The sequence below is a fragment of the Leopardus geoffroyi genome, chromosome B4 (genome assembly GCF_018350155.1).
Source record: "Leopardus geoffroyi isolate Oge1 chromosome B4, O.geoffroyi_Oge1_pat1.0, whole genome shotgun sequence".
Classification (NCBI taxonomy): domain Eukaryota; kingdom Metazoa; phylum Chordata; class Mammalia; order Carnivora; family Felidae; genus Leopardus; species Leopardus geoffroyi.
Genome location: NC_059341.1, coordinates 122,627,556 through 122,648,721, shown reverse-complemented (window position 1 = coordinate 122,648,721; position 21,166 = coordinate 122,627,556). Strand labels below are relative to the sequence as shown.

General features: G+C 40.0%; 1 protein-coding gene across 9 annotated transcripts in view; it reads right to left on the bottom strand.

The window, feature by feature from the left end:
* Positions 1-21,166, bottom strand: part of MYBPC1 (myosin binding protein C1) — an 88,493-nt gene that overhangs the window by 10,245 nt on the left and 57,082 nt on the right. For 6 of the 9 annotated variants that reach the window (XM_045462916.1, XM_045462919.1, XM_045462921.1 and 3 more), the window contains 9 exons: positions 19,549-19,708; positions 18,394-18,498; positions 17,455-17,643; positions 16,453-16,587; positions 13,163-13,216; positions 12,016-12,183; positions 6,684-6,772; positions 3,573-3,768; positions 1,434-1,573 (listed from right to left, as the gene is read on the bottom strand). In XM_045462916.1, coding sequence (XP_045318872.1) covers positions 1,434-1,573; positions 3,573-3,768; positions 6,684-6,772; positions 12,016-12,183; positions 13,163-13,216; positions 16,453-16,587; positions 17,455-17,643; positions 18,394-18,498; positions 19,549-19,708 — 1,236 coding nt within the window. The remainder of the gene's footprint in view (positions 1-1,433; positions 1,574-3,572; positions 3,769-6,683; positions 6,773-12,015; positions 12,184-13,162; positions 13,217-16,452; positions 16,588-17,454; positions 17,644-18,393; positions 18,499-19,548; positions 19,709-21,166) is intronic. The other 3 variants (XM_045462920.1, XM_045462924.1, XM_045462922.1) reach the window with 1 other exon arrangement.

The following is a 21,166-nucleotide window of genomic DNA, read 5'->3' as shown; positions in this document are numbered from 1 at the left end:
TGAGATCATGACCTGAGCTGAAATCAAGAGTTGGACGCTTAACCAGCTGAGCCACATGTTTTCAGGTGCCCCAAGAAAATACATTTTCTGATAAAAAGTGCATAAAGGAAAAGGATTTTTCTTAGAATTTTTAGGGGCCATCATTATCTCAGTATTTTAGATATATATTTTTTAAGTAGGCTCCATGCCCAGAGTAAGAGCCCAACACAAAGTGGCTTGAACTCACATCCTTGAGATCAAGACCTGAGATGACATCAGGTATTGGACACTTAACTGACTGAGCCACCCGGGTGGTCCATATTTTGAATATTTTTAGGACACCAGGCAAATGTAGTTATGACTTCCTTTATTCCCAGAGCACTTTATTCCAAAATTTATTCCAGCATTTATTGTATTGCTTTGTCATTTGGTTTTATGATGTTTTTCTTCTTGCCTAGATTGTGAGTGCTCCTTTTTTTCCCCCCGATCCAGTAGCTAGAACAGTGCTCAACATATAGTGAATGAAGAATAAATTAATGTGTTGGCACACATAATGAAAAAAATGTCTATGAAGTTATGAATAACAACAGGAATTTAAGTGAAGAGTAGCATCTGTAGCCACAATGAGACAATGGTGTGGTATCTCCTGGGAGTTACACTGGACAGACAGAAACACAGGGGTGCAGAGGTTGGGGATCAGTCTCCGTCACCAGTTAGAACTCAGTCAACAGTGAGAAAGTCCGTCCAGGTTCACCCGGACTTGACTGGCTATCCAAGAAGACAAGTTCTTACTGACATCTACTAGTGTAAATGCCTGAGGACTTCCTGTCAATATCATTAAGTATGATATTTCACTCTTCCTATGAGAAGGAAGAGGGGCTCGATGCCATTGTGTGCCCAAATATTCATTTATTCATTCATTCACATACAGGTAGGGCAGTAGTACGGTGTAGAGGATGGATTCTGATGCAGGAGCACCTAGACTTTAACATTTAAAATGGTGATCTCGAGCAAGTCATTTATCCTTTCTGAGCCTCAGTTTCCTCATCTATTAAATACAGGTAATAATAAATCGTACTCCGACTAGGTTGCCTCTTGAACGCACTAATAAGCTCCTGCCCTCTTCAGGAACTTTGCACTTGCTGTTCTCTTCAGAATCTTTCTTTTCTAACTGGTCTCTTTCTATACATGTTATCCAACATTTATTTTACAAGGAGAAAGAGTTGCATGGATATAAATCTGAGTCAGAATCCAGAGTGACTAAATATTTGTTGAACAAATGAATTTATTGAATTCCATTGAGCACTATGTCAGCTGCTTTATACTGTTTTAGCCTCATGATAACCAAGCAAAGTAAATATTCATGTCCTTAAGAGGACCTCATGCCCTGCCCCCCTTTACTTTTGATGAAATGCGATTTTGCTGCTGCTGAACCAGAGATGGCCAGACCTTACCATGCTCTTCTTATCAGCTTTCTGGATCGTGTACCCTGTGATGGCTGCATTTCCATCATCCTTTGGTGGTATCCATGATAGAGCAACATTCTCTCCCCAGACATCCTCAATCTTCACCAGTTGAGGTGGACCTGGACGGTCTAGAGGACGAATTCATGACATCATTATGAGGTCATTTTCCCTCCCAACATATGCAGTGGTCCCCCACCTTAATGGCTGTTTACCTTTCAGAGGTTTCCATTACCCCAGGCAACCAAGATCGGGAAGCAGATGCTCCTCCTTCTGATATAGTGTCAGAAAGTCAGTGGTAACCTAATGCTACGTCACAATGCCTGCATCATTCACCTTACTTCATGTCACCATGTAGGCATTTTATCATCTCACATCATCAGAAGAAGGGTGAGTACAGTACAGTGAGATATTTTGTGAGAGAGATTAACTTTTATTACGGTACATGGTTGTACTTGTTCTGTTTTATTGTTAGTTACTTTTGTTAATCTCTTACTGTGCCTAATTTATAAATTGAATTTTATCATAGGTATGTACGTATAGGACAAAACAGCATATATAGGGTTTGGTACTACTCACAGTTTCAGACATCTGGGAACCTGTCTCCATCAATAAACAGGACTGCTGTACTTCATTGTAGGAAGATGTTTTAAAATGCCCTTCCTTCCCTGCATTTCTACCCACATTTCTTTCACCATTCTTAAACTTTAGGAGAGTGGAATGCACTCCAGCTAAGCTCATCTGGAAACTCTTGACTTTTATCTTCATGGAAAGACAAGGATTTTGAAAGGAAAATTTAAATGAAATTTCAAACCTCATCAACCTTCACTCCAAGAGCAGGCTACTGGCAATGAATCACAAGGCTACACTGCCTAATGGGAAATGTAAGCTGACCCTGGGCTCCAAATCTTAGAGCCCACCTGGGCCAAGCAGCTCTAGCTTTTGGTGCGAGGCATGGAGGCCACAGCCTGTGAGTGGGTTCCTCTGCTGTACCCAAAAGGTGTCTTTAACGTGCATGAAGAAAACTTATTTTATCTCTCTGCCAATGTTAAATTTGGAACCAATAAAATAACTAGAATAATAATCACTATTTATTGAACACTTTGAGTGTGCAAGCAATGTCCTGGGCACTTAGAACTACCTGTTAAAGTAACTACATGGCAAAGTGGAAAAGAGAAGTCCTTCTGTGTGTTTCAGAGGGAAGGTGCTCTTCCAGACCTGGAGGCTCCCATTAGAGTGGGGGTTTCCATGGGGGTTCCCATTAGAATGGAGCCCAGCCAGATCCAAGGGCACAGGGTAGCCTCAGCACTCCCCTCAACTTAACAGAAATCAAGAACGGTAAGCCAGTAGGAAGACAGTACTTAGCTTAAAGGGCGTGAAATTTCAGCCAACAGGAAGTTTCTCCTTTAGTGAGAAAACTCCTAGTTTCAGCAAATTTGCTGAAATAGAATAATAAAAATGACTGGACTGGAAACGAGGCTTCTGTAGCTATGCTCTTAAATGCATTTCTTCGCATTGCAAAAATTACAGAACAGTTCAAGTGAGAGGGGCCTATCTGTGAGAGATCCTCCCTCTATTACCCTAACTCTGGACAGAAGTAAGACCTACACTTATTTATTCATTTATTTGGACAGGAGAGTGAGTACCTAGCCCTGTAGGAATAACCAATTAGGTGTTTAACTATTTAGGTACATCTTCCTTACATTTAAAAAAACTCTTCCCTCTCCATTAAAACTGTATTAGTTGAAAATTTTAGGTGTGGTGAGAAACATGTTAAACTATGTTTAGAATCTGCTTTGTTTTTTATGCCAGAATTCAAAACAGGAAATAGTTTCATCATCAAGGAGTTAAGAAACAGAATAAGAGAGAACTGGATTATGAAGCGGTACAGATGGTTTGCACTAAAAAGTACATATATTAATTTTCTTTAACATATATGCCCTAAGTCTCCATGATTAGTTTTTCTAGTAAGAAAAAAGGTATTTTGAAATGCAAATTTTACCAATGTAATTTTAATTCTAAAAAAAGAATTTTATGGAAAGCCACTCTAACACAAATTCTTACTCTTGCCTTAATGACAAGGACAATTAGTACAAATATTGCTTTGATAGAACATTCTTCCAAACCTACCAACGATCTGGATATCGATTGAAGCCGTTTCCACAAATTTTTCCACTTTGACTTGCAGATCATATTTCCCAGAGTGGCTCCTTTCTGCTTTTCTGATAAATATGATTGTATCAGTCTCAGAGTTGCGAATGTTTATTTGATTCTTATCAATTTCTGCACCATCTTTCTTCCAAGTTAATTCTGGTCTTGGTTTTCCCTAAAGAGAAAGACAGGAAAAAGTAGAGGGGGAGGGAAAACAGATGGTTTCAAGATTTTTTTTTCAGTGTTACAAAAAATGACAGTTGTTGATCCCATTTTCGGCAAGGTTGGCGACAGCCTGGTGGTCAGCGACTATGGCAGAAGCAGTAATACTCGCATTGCCTGTTGGTTGCATTCTGTGTGCAAGGCACTACATTAGGTACATGATGTTTACTATTTCCTTTCATCTTCCCATCAAGATAATAAATGTCATTATCCTCACTTTTTGCATAAAGGAATTAAGTGACTTGCCTAAGGCCTTGTGACTTAAGTAAGTGCTGGAACCAGGTCTTACCGACAGGTCTCTCTAGCTCCAAAGCCTGTATAACATAGCATAACGGTTAAGAACATGGGCCCTGGAATCTGTATTTGGATGCTGACTCTACTTCTTAATAGCTGTGTGACCTTGGGCAAGTTACTTAAACTCTCTCTCTGCCTCAATTTCCCAAACTGTAAAATGAGAACAATGACAGTACCTATCTCACAGAATGGTTATAAAGACTGAAGTTCTTTTACTATTATTTTTTTCCAATTTCTTTTTTAATGTTTATTTGTTTTTGACAGAGAGAAAGCACAAGCAAGGTGCAGAGAAAGGGAGACACAGAATCTGAAGCAGCCTCCAGGCTCTGAGCTGTCAGCACAGAGCCCGATGCGGGGCTTGAACTCACGACCTGTGAGATCATGACCTGAGCCCAAGTTGGACGCTTAACTGACTGAGCCACTAAGGTGCCCCAAGACTGAAGTTCCTAAAGCTTCTGCACACTACATACGTGCTTTATTGTTATCTAAATGTACATGATATTATTTCCACAGCATCGTACCACTTATTTCAGACTTGTCTACGATTCTCTCTCTGCTCTTTCTAGCTGCTGAAAGTATACTTTAACAGCAAGTTTTGGGGGATTATAATCTAATTCAAGAATACATGTTTTGGTTTATATTACAACGGAACTTCCTAGGATTTCCAAAGACCCAGGCTCACCCTGCAGACAGGAGCCAAAGATTAATTCAGTCAAGTAAGGCATAGCCTTCCTTTGGGCTCCTAACATGGCTTGTTGATAGGTTATGATAAAAAATGTGAGAGACCCACATCAAACCCCTGCCTACAGAGTTTGAAGAATGGTCAGGGTGCTTAGACTTACATGTGGGAAGTGGAGAACAATACTGTTAAAGATAAGGAAAAACAGTTCCAGGTTTCACTTCTGTAAATGTACAATTTGCTTTCACTACTGGGGAAACAAAAACCAGAGTTTTCCGATAATATATGCAGTAGAAAAAAAAAAAAAGGCACTGGAGGAAGTGTCCACAGACATGGACTCTGCTCTTGAAAGTGCCATTTACTTGTGTAACCTTGGGCAAGTCACCTAACTTCTCTGAACATCAGTTTCTTCTCCTGTCAAGTGGTGGTAAGGAAATCTGCCCTTCTTGCCTCACAAGGTATTTCTTAGGATCAAACGAGATGTTCATGAGAACTCTTGAGGTTCCGCAAATAGATAAACATGACACAATGGTCTCATTGCCCCCTTCCTGGCAGCTGAGCAGCCTCTGGGATGCCATACCTGTGAGGTCCCTGTTCTCATGGTCTTTCCTCCCCCCAGACCCAGTCAGAAGTTAGACACACAGACTCCCAAGATGTGGGAATTGGGATTAGCATTAGCAGTAGACATGGTACAAAAACTGGAGATTTTGCAGCCCAGATTCAGCAGCCCCACTCCAGCCCACGTGCCTGCCTAGTGCCAATTCCTGGTTTTATTTGAGGCTGTGTGGGGAGAGAAGTGGGAGGAACCTTGTCAAGCCACCTCCTTCCTCCCCTGCCCTGTTTATACTCATGTCCTCCTTGGCTTTCGTTTTGATTTCGCACACTTTATGTAGAAGGTAATCACTTCTTCAAGCTGTAGGCCCCAGGTGCTGGTGCTGGAATTGGCTGTCTTTTAGCTTGCTTGTCATGGGAGCCCGGGTCTGAATGAGCTGTGTGTGTGTTCAAATGTGTGCAGAGACCTAAATTCTAATTCTAAAGTCTTGCTGTCTGATGTAACAACTACAAGGCTGTTTAAACTAAAGCAAATTAAAATTAAGGAAAACTAAAAATTAATCTTCCCAGTTGCACTGGTTCCAAGTTTCACATTTCAAGTGTTCAATGGCCACATTTGGCTCGTGGCTATCATATTGGACATTGAACCTGTGAAATATTTCCACCATCACAGAAAGTTCCATTGAATAGTGCTGTCTAGGGGTCTAAAAGGAGTCAGACAAGTAATGGGGTGGTGGTACAGTGTGTGTGTGTGTGTGTGTGTGTGTGTGTGTGTGTGTGTGTGTTTATGAGACCAAAACTGATTATTATAGGTGAGGCTTGGTCAATCTTGTAAACAATAGAATCTTTTGCTGGAGCCATGATTTAACAGTGTTTGCATCTTTCAGTTAGTGGCATCAAGATTTCAACATTCAGTTATCCCTCTTCCTTTGGTTTCGGGTAATCATGGGAAGTAAGCACATGATGTTTTCCTGAATATTACTCCGAGAGCTTCACTTAAAATGAAGACTAGTTTTACGGATATATAGGACCAGAAAGAATCTTCAAGCATTTCTTGTTTTGCTATCTCCTTGGTGTTTCCTCTCTGCCCCACTGTAGTCCCTGTCTTCAGACCAGTCCAAGCTAGGTGTCATTTATCTCATGCAGAATGAAAATCTATCAGTTTGATAGATTTCTCAACAAGCACGAGATTGTTTAATCACTCCCCAGATCTCTTGCATTATTTATCTACTTTCCCTCTGAGAAGTCCTGGGTCATGATGAATTTAAGTGCTAGAGTACCTGTCTCTTCTTCTTAAATACCCCAGCACTGGAAAGAGAAAATAAGTGCCCTTGAATTATTACCTGGAAAGGTATAACCAGATTGACAGCTTCTCCAACTCTGCGGATATAGGTTTGCTTCAGGTGCCTTGGGATGCGAATCTTCGGAGGCTCTGAGTGAGGGCAGAACAGCATAATTTTGTGATAAGTAGAGTACACTGGAAATAGGCTTACATAAGCATGCTGGCATGAGAGTCACTGGGATATTCTTGTGCTGATGTCTCTACAGTAAAATCTTAGATGTGCCATTAAAAGATTATGTATGGTAATTTTAGTTCTAAATGCTTTCTTCAAGCAGAGACATTTTCACAGTCTGACTCAACAGAACTTATCCTTGACATCCTTGATTTTATAGCAACTTCCTATTTTTACAGTCATTATAAGTCTAAAACAACTTTATAGAAAAACACCAAGTTTTCTCTTAGGATTTTATATATATTTTTCAGTTTCTGACAGCAAATGCATTCTGCAATGAACATTCCACAAAAGATCCATAGGCACCACATTAGCTGATAGGAGTGCCCACCTTTTCTCACCAGAAAAAAACAAAACAAAGTTTTAGTACCTAGCACTTGTTATTTAGGCAATTCTGTTGGAATTGGATAGTAACTTTCTCCCCATGTGGCTACCAGGTACATAATAGGTGGCCCTAGCCCACTATGTATTAATGTTCATTAATTAAACACCATAAAGATACTAGAGCATGTTGTTGCAAACCCATCAGAAGCAGGAAGTCAAAGGCTCATAGGTTCACAGGGATGAGACAGGTGTCAGCACTTGAGGGCTTAGTATGTGGCAGACACTGGAGTAAACACTTTTGATGAAGGGACTAATTTAAACCTCAAGGCCACCTTGTAGGATAGGTACTATTTTACTTTATGATAAAGAAACAGGAGGATAGGAGGTTGAGTAATGTGCCCTTGGTGACACAGCCAGGATTAGAACCTGGAGTTAGCCTTGGGACACCTGGGTGGGTGGCTCAGTCGATTAAGCATCTGACTTTTGATTTTGGTTCAGGTCATGATCTCACAGTTCGAGAGTTTGAGTCCTGCAATGGGTGAGCTCGAGTCTTACATCAGGTGAACTCAAGCCCCACTTCAGGTGAACATGAACCCCGCTTTGGGTGAGCCATGCTTCTCTCTCTCTCTCTTTCTCTCTGCCCCTCATGGGATTCATTCTCTCTCTCTCTGCCTCTTGCTCACTTGTGTCCTCTCTCTCAAAAAAAAAAAAAAAAAAAAAAAGAACCTGGAGTCAGGCTTGAGTCCTATGCTCTACTTAGAAGCATGAACTTCTGAGTTAGAGATCTGAGTTTGAGTCCTGGATCTGATACATGGTAGTTCTGGTTTCAGACACCTGTTCCATAAAATCAGGATGATGAAAGCACCTAATTTGTACAATTGTTGTGAGGATTAATGGTTGAGAACAGTAGGTGTTCAATAAACTTGAGGAGATGATGATGATGATGATGATGATGATTACTGATTGTTGGGATTGGAAGAGAATTTGGAGATCGTGTAACTCCCTAACTTTACATATAAGGAAAAGGAGACTCAGCCAGATTCTGTAGTAAACTAAACCATCATCATAATAAAAGCTAACACATATTGAGAGCTTATTATGTGGCAAACACTCTGTAAAGCAGCAACATGGATCAATATATTTAATTCTTTTTTTTTTAATATATGAAATTTATTGTCAAATTGGTTTCCATACAACACCCAGTGCTCATCCCAAAAGGCGCCCTCCTCAATACCCATCACCCACCCTCCCCTCCCTCCCACCCCCCATCAACCCTGTTTGTTCTCAGTTTTTAACAGTCTCTTAGGCGTTGGCTCTCTCCCACTCTAACCTCTTTTTTTTTTTTTTTCTTCCCCTCCCCCATGGGTTTCTGTTAAGTTTCTCAGGATCCACATAAGAGTGAAACCATATGGTATCTGTCTTTCTCTGTATGGCTTATTTCACTTAGCATCACACTCTCCAGTTCCATCCACGTTGCTACAAAAGGCCATATTTCATTTTTTCTCATCGCCACGTAGTATTCCATTGTGTATATAAATCACAATTTCTTTATCCATTCATCAGTTGATGGACATTTAGGCTCTTTCCATAATTTGGCTATTGTTGAGAGTGCTGCTATAAACATTGGGGTACAAGTGCCCCTATGCATCGGTACTCCTGTATCCCTTGGATAAATTCCTAGCAGTGCTATTGCTGGGTCATAGGGTAGGTCTATTTTTTTTTTTTTAATTTTTTTTTTTCAACGTTTATTTATTTTTGGGACAGAGAGAGACAGAGCATGAACGGGGGAGGGGCAGAGAGAGAGGGAGACACAGAATCGGAAACAGGCTCCAGGCTCTGAGCCATCAGCCCAGAGCCCGACGCGGGGCTCGAACTCACGGACCGCGAGATCGTGACCTGGCTGAAGTCGGACGCTTAACTGACTGCGCCACCCAGGCGCCCCGGGTAGGTCTATTTTTAATTTTCTGAGGAACCTCCACACTGCTTTCCAGAGCGGCTGCACCGATTTGCATTCCCACCAACAGTGCAAGAGGGTTCCCGTTTCTCCACATCCTCGCCAGCATCTGTAGTCTCCTGATTTGTTCATTTTGGCCACTCTGACTGGCGTGAGGTGATATCTGAGTGTGGTTTTGATTTGTATTTCCCTGATGAGGAGCGACGTTGAACATCTTTTCATGTGCCTGTTGGCCATCCGGATGTCTTCTTTAGAGAAGTTCAATATATTTAATTCTGATAGACTCTTGATGTGTCAAGTACTATTATTAAAAATTTTTTTTCAAAGTTTATTTATTTTTGAGACAGAGACAGAGTGTGAGCAGGGGAGGGGCAGAGAGAGAGAGGACGACCCAGAATCCAAAGCAGGCTCCAGAGCCTGACATGGGGCTCGAATTCATGAACTGTGAGATCGTTATCTGAGCCGAACTCAGACACTTAACTGACCAAGCCACCCAGGCACTCTTGTCAAATACTATTATTATCTCCATTTTGCAGATGAACAAATTAAGGCTCAGGAAGATCAAGTCTCTTATCTGAGGTCACTAGCTAATAAATGATGGAAACAGGATTCAACTTAAAAAGATTGGCTTCTGAATCTACTAAGAAAATGTATACTCCTCATGCTTTTTTTTAGAAAAAATTTTTAATGTTTATTTATTTTTAAGAGATGGACAGAGAGACAGAGTATGAGTGAGAGAAGGGCAGAGAGAGGGAGACATGGAATCCAAAGCAGACTCCAGGCTCTGAGCTGTCAGCACAGAGCCCGATACGGGGCTTGAACTCATGAACCATGAAATTGTGACCTGAGCCAAAGTCGGACGCTTAACCAACAGAGCCATCCAGGTGCCCTCTCTTCATGCTTTCTTGCATCCATCCATCCATCCATCCATCCATCCATCCATCCTGTAACTCACTCCCAATTGTCTGTGGCAGACATGGTCTAGAACTTAGATATCCAGGCCCCCAGTCCAGTGTTCTTTCCCCTGGAACAGGAACTCTCAAATGTTTTGGTCTCAGTTTTCTAACATACTCTTAAAAATTATCAAGGACCCGGGGTGCCTGGGTGGCTCAGTTGGCTGAGCATCTGACTTCGGCTCAGGTCATGATCTCGCGGTTCCGTGAGTTCAAGCCCCGCGTCGGGCTCTGTGCTGACAGCTCAGAGCCTGGAGCCTGTTTCAGATTCTGTGTCTCCCTCTCTCTCTCTGACCCTCCCCCATTCATGCTCTCTCTGTCTCAAAAATAAATAAACGTCAAAAAAAAAAATTTAGAAAAAGAAAAAAAATTATCAAGGACCCTTCCCAAAAAAGCAATTTCTCAGCTTCTGCTTATGTGGGTTTATCAATATTTACCATATTAGAAATTAAAACTGAACTTTTCAAATATCTAGTTGTTAATTTAAAGATAACAACATAAATGACATTTTAATGGAATTATTTTATATTTTAGCAAATCTATTTAATGTCTGACTTAATAGAGGATATCTGGAGTCTCCTATTTGTTTCTGTGTTCAGTCTGTTGTAATGTGTTGTATTGGCTGAAGTCATTTAAATGAAGAAAATCTGGCTTTGCACAGACAGGAGAAATATTTTAATAAACTTTTCAGACAATTATGGATATTCCTTTTTGATCCTACACTAAAACATGATAAATTGTGATTTCTTAAAGGTGAGCTGCAGCGTGGAATCTGAAGCCACTTCAATTAACTTTTCATACTCTGTTACATTAAAATCCACTAATCTATCTTACATTTTTAATGTAAATCTTACCCATGCATATTTTTAATGGAAAACATCACTTCACCACATTACGTAGATCTTCTAAATGTTGACATATTCCCTTATTCAATATAAAAACTACATTTATTAATATCACCGCCTATTTCATGAGAAAAAAATTTTTTTCATGAGAAAAGTTTTTAAGTGTTGAGGGCTGTCAAGTCCATGGCGATGGATATGAGTTTCCCAAAATTCCAATTTTTGCTTCAAAGTTCACATTTTTTCATTGAAAGGCTGACAACAAAAACTCTAAGTTGCTTTCTTCACAGTGACAGGCTCATTCCATTTGTTTTCTTAAAAATGCCTGCCAAGTGGCCATTTTTTCAAGTAAAATGGAACTGTGTGAGAAAAGTCACTAGGTCAGCCTCTGGCTCAGTTGTACCAGCCCTCTTTCTACAGACAACCACTGTGCTATATAGCACGCAGCGTGAGGTCTTTATATATACTTTGCATTTCACTGCCACATAGAGGTAGGAAAAATGTGTACTCGAGGACCAAGGTTTAATAAATGGATAATTTTTATGCTTCAGCAAGAACATGCCAAGGCAAAGCCGGCCGTCTGATTTTAACTCCAAGTGCAAGGTGGTGAGGAAGACGGAAAGAACTAGTCTGGTTCCGTGGCTCTGACTTGACCTGTGCTGAGGCACCTGTGGTTTTACTCGCCATTGCTTTTGCACCGTCAGGGCGGAGGTCAGACGCTGAAAAGGGCAAATAATGCGTTCATCTCACCATGAAGACGGCTCTGGCCTCGCAGACCCACTGGTGCCACGTTGCTGAAGTTGGCACCGCTGCATTCACGCTCCCTCCGTGGGAACAGGCAGCCCCGCCAGAGCCGGCTCAGAGCCTGGGGAGGTTAGCTAGCTGGTCCTCATTCCAAGTTACAGACTCTAAGCTGACCTCCACACTGGTAAATAAGAGCTGTTTTGTTCATTTCTAACTCCCAGGAGGCATTTACAATACATCAAAGGAGGGACAGCAAAATAGGAGGTTTTGAGAAAGAAAGGGGTTAAAAAGCAAAATCAAATAACATGAAATGGAGACAAAGTTTTGAAAGCCTTGCCACTTACCTATGATTTCCTTCACCAGGATGGGCTGGGAGTAGTATTTGGGCTCGCTGGCGCCCGCGGCGTTCACAGCCTTCACCCGAACAAAGATCTTTGCATCTGTAGGCAGACCTGTGATGGTGAACTTGGTCTTATCGATCAGATCTGTGTTTGCAACTATCCAATCCTCGGCTAAAATTCATAAAAGAAAAGGACAAGAAGGAGAAATGGTGTTTAGTGAAAAAAAAATCATCCTAACTGGTACGGTCGACTCCAAACTAGTATTTTACTTACAATTAAATCAGTTGGAGGAAATATGATTTTGGTATGGACTCACATTACATGGGTAGGCATTTTTCATATTTAAATGAAAATGGCCTAGAATGGCTAATGTAAGTAACAGGAAGAAGGATAATCAGATTCTGCTATTTCTGAAAAACCTCTCATTCAGGATACTATGATACTAGAGTATCCTGAATTCTTGGGGACAGTCACTATGATTCAGGATACTGAGGTGATACTACAGTACCCTGAATCACAGTACCTGTCCCCAAGAATTTTGTAGCAGTTTTACTCCAATTCAGTTTCATAAGGATTGACATACTCATGACATTTAGCCATCTACATATGTTAAAGTTCAGAAGAACAAGAAAATACTATTCTTACGAATGAGAGACACAAACCTTTATAGTTACATAATCTCCCTGTTTTATCTTGGTTGTTCTTTTCTTATGAGGCACTCATATGTGCATAGGGAGTCTGATAATGCTTCCATTTATGAATATAAGAAGCTAATATCCACGGCAGACAGGAAACACAGCCCTGGAGACAAGGCTTATAAGGTATTGGCATAATTCTTTCACTTCAATCAAAAATGATGATATTTTTAAAAGGTTTTGGTAGCTTTATCTATAACATCAAGAGAATTTGAACCCAGAATTCAAGGGTTGCAAATATTTCAACTTCTGAACGTTTGCATGCATTATGCCCACAGGGTTGGTTGGGGGAGGCTTGGATCCCACATTATTAGCTGAATGCCTGCCCACCCCCTTGATCTCTAAGGACTTTTTCATGTGTGGGTGGTAGGTGTACTTCATGCTTGGTCATGGAACATTCCCAGAAACTGTATCATATAGTAAGAAAGTTTGAAAGCTTTCATAGAATACTTTACCTGGTAGGTCATATGCAGCCTCCCCATTTTCATCAGACTGTTTTGCTGATGTACCTTTGAGAATCCGTCATTAAAATTAATTAAAGACACCCACTTTCACACCAGAAGAATATCGTATCAGTAGTCAGCATTCTCTGTTAGTAAAGTATGCAAAGTATGCAAAGATATTTGTCTTCAGAGCAGTGACGGAAGAGACCAAACACATTGGGGTGGGGGGATGGGTAGTTCCTCAGGAGATCCACAGCCTACTGTGTTCAGACTGTGGTTTTTGTCCTGAGGCATCTGCCACAGAGAAGAAGAGGAGACAAGAGGCTGGGCACCTCCAGCTGTGGGGACAAGAGGTAGAGAGGAACAAAGCAAGACCCTAAAGAGAAAGGAGGAGCGGGTCCCGGACTCCATAGGGGAGCAGCACACAGTGGAACAGTCTATCTTTTCACCTGTCCCTGCGACCCCAGCCAGGGAGGGTCCTCCCAGGCACCCAGGTAACACAGAACTCCTGCTATGGGGTTCAATCATCACAGTCTGGGAGTGAAGGCACTCAGGATAAAGCCAGCCCTGTCTTCCCAGGCAGCCTCTGGTTGCCATAACAACAAGTTCTGCAGTCAAGAAAACAAATTGAGCATGCCTGGGTCCCTGCGTTCCACGTGACTGGAGGGAATGTTGCTGGCTCATGGGGTGGTTGTGGGCATACCCCCACTGGTTTGGGATGATGCCTTTTCACCTGTTATCAGGAGAGGAGCAGGGGAGTGGAACCCCTTGGAACCTTCTCCTCTCTCTTATCCCATCCATTCTAGGAGTATCTGGGAAAAGGAGCAGGGAGCCAAAATATCCTGGTGGCCGCAAGGGCATGTGGATGATAAAAATTACTTAAGGACACTGAAAAAGAAATACCTCTTTAAGCCAATGGTCAGGTTGGGAGTCACTGTGCTGATATTTTCATAGTGAAGAGACAGTTGATGAGAAAGTGAAAATAGGAGACAGAAAACGTGCTTGAAATAGTGAAGAACTAGTAAAGGAGAAATTTCAAGAGAAGACAGGACGAAACAAGATCAGAGGGGAACAAAAATAGCTCATCCCTTCACGTTTGAACCACTTTAATTGAGGAAAACAGAGAAAGAAAACGGTGTCCAGGGGATGGGGAAGGAATACGAAAGTTGTTTGATACATGAGGAGAATTTTTAAGAACGAAAAGAAAGAGCTAGAGTGAAGGAAGAAAACAAAGAAGAGTAATGTGCTGCAGGCATTAAAAAAAACAAAAACAAGAGAAAGGCAGAGTCAAAACCAACACACGATCTTATAAAAGAAAGAATTCTCTTACAGAATAAAACCTGACATATCTAAAAGCATTAAACACTACAGAAAATTAGTCTGGAGGACAACAGCCATTAAAAAGAATGAAGAATAGGGCAGCCACATAAAGAAAGAAAAGACTGCGAGAAGAAAGATATACACGTTATGAAAGAACTTCCATAGAAAGCTAATTCCAAAACGTTATGTGGCAAAATATATACATAATAATGACTGTGTACATATACATATGTATATACCCGTATACATATGTATCTACACAGATCACACACAAAATTATGTAAAATACACTTCGTTGTATTTTATCTAAGGTGGGTAACATCAAAATGACAGGCATCTATCATTTTGCTGTATCTTCTTACTTTTTAAACCTAGCAGAAAGAAAAGAGTAAAGAATTTGCTCTGTTTCATACAAACACAAATGTTCGTGCTCAGCAGCCACATCACATGTAAGATGGGGAGATTTTGCTGGTGGGGTGATATAAATAACAGAGTGGAGTACTCATGAGTTTTTGAAATGGGAGAGGAATAGAATGGGAATAAACCATATTCTGAAGTGCTCAAGAATTTACCTTTTTGCATTAGTGACACTACCCCCCTCCTATGCTGGGATGCCTGGGAACTTTCTCATAATGCCCCTACTAGTTTTAGTTAGTGGCTTTCTAAGCCCTGGAGAAATGAAGCAGCGTGCTCTGTGAGCAGAGCACATGTCAATGGAACTGTTACCAGGATGCCTTGTCCCCCCGTCTCTTGTTCCCTCCCAACCAGCACCAATGGTGGTTTCCAGGGGTGCCCCAATCCAGGGGCCTGGGATTTCCTTTGCCGCAGTTATCTCTCATAGGAAGTTTCTTCTCCAGAGGTTTTCCTCCTGGGAGGGTGCCTTTGTAGTCACATTCCTCATTTCCCAAATGTGCTCTGTAGTCTCCCTTTCCTTCAGATAAGATCCACATTAAAGTTTGGAGTCCAATGAGCTTTCTCAGAGGCTAAATCTTGGCCTATCATTTGTGGTGATATGTACAAGCTTCCCCAGTGGGTTGTTTACTTACCTCATCTAGAGTGGAGCCTGAGTTCAAACTGGGACAGTTTTAGACATCCATTTTCAAATCATGACAAGCAGGATACCAAAAACACAACAGGCTTTCAGTGAATTTCACATCATTTTTGGTTTTAGGTACACTCTGGCTCATATTTTCTTGTGTCATTTTCTCTTTGTCTATTATTTCTATCAACAAGTTTTTTAACTGTTTCTCTTCTCCTTCTAAATTTCAGTGATTACATTTTTATGTACTGAGACAAATTCCTGTCACATGTCAAACCTATTGCTTACACCCTCTGGGATTTAATGCTGCCACTGAAAGTTGTTCTTGATTCTCTTCCTCCTCCTCCTCCTCCTCCTCCTGCTTCTCCTCTTCTTCTTCTTCTTCTTCTTCTTCTTCTTCTTCTTCTTCTTCTTCTTCCTCTTCTTCTTCTTCTCCTCCTCCTCCTCCCCCTCCTCCTCCTCCTCCTCCTTCTTCTCTTCTTCTTCTTCTTTAAGGCATGATAAGCAGCTAGCCAAATATATAGTCTCCCTTTATTACCCAGAAGTGGGCAGCTTTTTTGATAGCAGACCTCTACTCTGTATAGGGTTTAGAATGTCCAACTTGCTTCATCCTAACTAGACTTTTATTTTTCTTGGTGCAATTTAACTCCACCAATTCAAGAAGTGGAAACCCCTGAAGTTTTGTCAGAATCCTTTCTTTCTATGTCTTAGACTTATCGTGGTGTCTAATCTGGCCGCCTATCTAGTATATTTTTGAGATCTCCATTTGTTAGCATCCAGTACCAAAAAAGGGCTAAATTTTTATCCATCTTAGAAGGAAGACTTTTGCTTGTTGTCATTTTTGGTAGGAAGGAGAAGAGTTCCCCAGAATGATAACAAAAGAAAGGGGGGAGTATCTCACCTATTGATGATGGTATTCATTTTAACCAAGAGTTGTACTTACTTCCTTCAAAGCAATACTCTAGCACATAGCCATCTAAACCTGCTGCACCAATCTGGTCTGGGGGCCTCCACTTCATTGTGACAGTGGTGTCAGTTACAGAGTCAACGGCCAGAAGTGTAGGAGGGCTGGTTACAGCTTCAAAGATAAAAAACAAAAAAGAAAGAAAGAAAAGAAAGAAACAGAAGAAATGATTATGGTGTTACAGCACAAGCTGTGATAAAAATTAACTAGGATATAAATAAAAATATACAGAGAGGCCTATGTCTTAATAAAATTCAGTGAAGACTCCTTGAGGATATGCTGCGTGGAAGGTAAAGATCTGCTAGGCGTGGACAATTTCAGAAAAGCTGCCACACTTTCCCTCCAGTTTGGGAGGTTGGCATGAGAGGCTGGGAGGCCCAAGGAAGTTGAAAAAAGTCAGAGTTTGAGATCTAATGATCCAGAGTAAATTTCCCATAACGCTCTAATTTTAAAGTATAAATCCTGTACTGAATCTTCTTTCTATTGAAAAAAAGTAGTACTTCACTACCATAAAAGAGGAAAACATCTTATCTTCTATTTCTTTGCCTTTACTGAGCTGACTTTGTTAGTTCATTAGATAACATTTAAGGTGTGATGGTAAAGAAAAGAGACTAGTTTTCAAGACTGCTTTGTAGAAGTGGTCTCTGTTTAGTTATGGTGTTTACACATAGGTCCTGAGTTATACCTTCAGAAGGACAAATGGGGAGTGGTCATGTGTCAATGGCTCAGCTTTGTGTTTTCAGTGGGAAGCAGCAACCAGATCTACATACAGCTTTCACCGGAATTCTGGTAATAAATTCCAGGGTCTACACTATGAAGGCATTCAGTTCTACCAAAGTTGTTTTTCAATTTCTTAGGTGCCCCTAACCACCTCCAACCTCCTGCTCACCCACGACTCTAAGAAGCCTTGTTAGAAGTTGGAGGGAGCAGTCACAAGTCAGGGCAATGATTTCCATGACAGAGACACATCTCCTGACTTACCCAAAGGAACAAAAGGCTTGGAGGGCATACTGGGCTTGGAGATACCAACGGCATTGACTGCAAAGATGCGGACCTCATAAGCTACACCTTCAATCATCTTCTTGGGCTCAAAAGTTGTTTCTTTGCAGAGATCAAAATTTAGCCTCATCCATCTGGAGCTTTGTTTCTTTTTCCTCTCAATAAAGTATCCTGTAGGTGACACGAAATGGAAACTAAGGTTTTTCCATGGCTTCCAAAATTAAACTTTTTCAGAAATTAGAATTCATAAAATCTCTAAGTAAAATAGTCAGGTATGCATATATTTTTAAGCCACCTTATTTCACCAGTTGTTTGAGAGAAATTATAGGGAATACAAACATTAACATCATAGGATATAGATAAAAGTAATAGGACTAGAAAAAAATTAAAATTGTACAGGAAGATAAGAGAGAAAAATAAATCACAGCTATATAGACCATAGAAATACCATTGTTACAGTTGAGTAATAGATTTGGCTAGGAGTCCAAACAATGTAGGTTAGAAGAGGGAAAACTCACTTTTGTGAGTTTCAAATAGGAAAAATTCTTGTTCCACAGGGAAGCAAATTCTTCTAAGTATTTATCTCTAAAAAAATTTTTTTTCATAGACATAATTCTATGGAGCTAGATATTTACTGATTAGAACAACTTAAAGTTAAACCTATAGATGTTGCAAAACTAGATATTAAATGTACATGTCAAACAAAAAAGGGAACAGTCAGATGATATTCATCAGAGTTATTTTAATCTCAAGTACTTATAAAGAATCCCAGAATATATTTCAATTTGAATGGATATTTAAAGTCATAGTAGAATAGGTTTTCTTCTACATGCAATATTTTAAAATATGCTCTGTACTAATAAGCATAAAGAGGACTTCAACTTCAATGGTGGTTTCACAGATTGACCGACATGCAGTTACCTAAGATTGGGGACCCTCCATCATAGACAGGAGGCTCCCAGTTCATGATGCACCAATCATCTCCCACATCTGTCACATTTGGTGCCACTGGAGGATCAGGGATGTCTGTAGCAAACAAAAAATGGAATAGAATAGAATAGGATAGAAAAAGTAAAATAAAGTAAGAGTAAGTGAGAGCACAAGAAAAATGTTAATTGGAAAATCAGTTTTTGGTAATAATCATAGAAGCAGTGTTTTTTCTGAATACTTTTCCATGTTTATAGAAATGCATGTAGTAACTAATTTGGGCAAAAAGTCATGCTTCATATGGGATAAGGGAAGGTGAGCCCAATAAAGATAAATATAATATGTATTCAAGTCCTTTAAACCAGTATCACAACATTAGAGAGCAAGCCCCATATGGAACTCCAGATACTTGTCCTTTACCTTGAAAACGGTAAACAAGAAATTATTGCATAAATATCAGATGTGATTTCGTGTTGTGTTTTGTTTTGAACTACAAAGTGAACTGTAAATCAGTTGGAAGAATCAAGATGTTGATTGGTAAAAATCCAAGTCAAAAATGGCAAGTTACCATATCTTATTAACATAATTCAGTGTCTGATAAAGTGACCTTAGTTTCTGGTCCATTTGAAATATGATTCTTAAGGGAGAAATAAAGTGAGATGAAGAGATCATGAGAGCTTGGACCACCAATAATCTGCTGGACTCATTTCACTTGGTTTCAAGCTTAGGAAAAATACACCTAAGTCGTCATCTAAGGACTAAGGCAAATCTTACTCTTCTACAATGATTGTGATGTTGGAAATTCTTTAGTGATTGTTTCAGTGACTTTAAAGGAAACTGAAAGGAATACAACTGTGGAGAGATAATGACCAGCAACCCCAAACAGTTAACTTTAGTTACACATTCCTGCAACTGGACCTCTGGGCAAGATAAAAGAAGACACGAAGAGAAGAGAAGGCAAGGGAAGGACAGGAAAGAAAAGGAATGGGAAAGGTAGAAAAAGAACAATGGTGATTTATAAAACATAGCTATCTGTGTTTCATTTGTTGACTACCCAGAAGAGTTGAGAGAACCAAGAGCTGGCAAAGTCTACTCTGGATATGGACATGTAAACTTGATTCTAGAAGTTTGTTGACCCAGAGGACTTACCCACAACTTTAATCTTGATGCTTGCATGTGCTTCCCCAGCTTCATTTTTCAGATTTATGTGGTAAACACCAGAGTCATCTCTTTCAGCGACGTCAATAACCAGAGTGCTGCTGTCAGGGTAAGATTCTGCTCTTATCCGGCCACTGCCCTCCATAATAGCCTAAGGAGGAGAGAAACAAAATACGGCATGACCTATATGACAAGGACTATTCCAAAGTACCTTAGAACTTAAGCTGGATGTGGTGCTAAGGCCTAAAATACATGTTCTTAATGTAATCCTCCACCAACCCTAAAGATAAAGGTGTTAACATCCCATATTACAGGAGAAAGCTGTGGCTCAGGGCCACATGGCTAACAATGAGAAGAACTGGGATTTGTCTCCAAAGCCCACTAAGCACGAACCCACCAAAGAGAAAGCTGGAGGACTAAAAATAGGAGTGCAGAAGTGTTATTTTAGTAGAGGAGTCTCTTTGTACATGAAATTAAATATTTAAGAACTAATCATGACTTGCTTATTTATGTGTCTTGAAAATTTAGAAATACTGAAAAGGGTTGAAGAAGACCACAATGCCAGTTTTCCTTACAAGTTATTGAGTATTGATTTTTCCCTTCTAATAGGACAGAATGAATGAATGAATATCTAATTCCCAAAGTAAAGACAGAGTGAGGTTGGGCCTTCCATTATATTTTCTTTCTTTATTTTCTCTTTCTCCTCCTCTTCCTCCTTTTCCTCCTTTTTCTCCTTTTCTTCTACCTCACTTCTTTCCTTCTTTCTTTCTTAAACCAGAAATTTGAAGTAGCATTCCATTTTTCTGATTCCTAGGTCATATTTCCTATATGACAATGAATAGCCAGCATACAAAGAGAAAAAACAGAGAAGGTCAAGGTAATTTAGAAACTGGGTAATTTTCTAATAACTATTAAATTAACTCTTTACTTTTTTGTGTCTGGATTAGGACTCATAAGTCTTCAATAACATAAGATTGTGAGAACAATAAGAATACCTGAGATAGTTTTCATAATTCTTCTGTTTTATAATAGAACAAAATTTTCTCATATTAGCCAAATTCAAATCTTAAGATTGTAAAAGATTTTCTGCTTTATTTTTAATGTGAAAAGAAAATACTTAGGGTGGTGTTGCATTATCTTCTTTAGTTTTCTATATTTTGTTTGCTTGTCTGTCGTGCTACATAATTTACATAGAGTAAAATTCACACTTTTTATACATAGAGTTCTATGAATTCTGACAAATTTGTGTGATTGTGTAACTACCACCACCACAATCAAGATACATACCATTTCCATGATCCCCAACAGTGTCCCCATGTTCCTTCACTGTCAACTCATTCACCCCTACACTCTGGTCCCTGGCAACCACCAATCTGTTATTTATCTCTCTAGATTTCCTTTTTCCAGAATGTTCATATAACAGACTCAAACAGTATGTAGCCTTTTGGATCTGTCTTCTTTCACTCAGTATGATGCTGTTTAGATTCAACCATGTTGCTACATGTATTACTAGTACCTTCTGTTTTACTGCTGAGTAGTATTCTATTGTATATTCCATGTGCAGTTGGGTTATGCATGTACAAACTGTATGTTTGTACAATTGGACTTT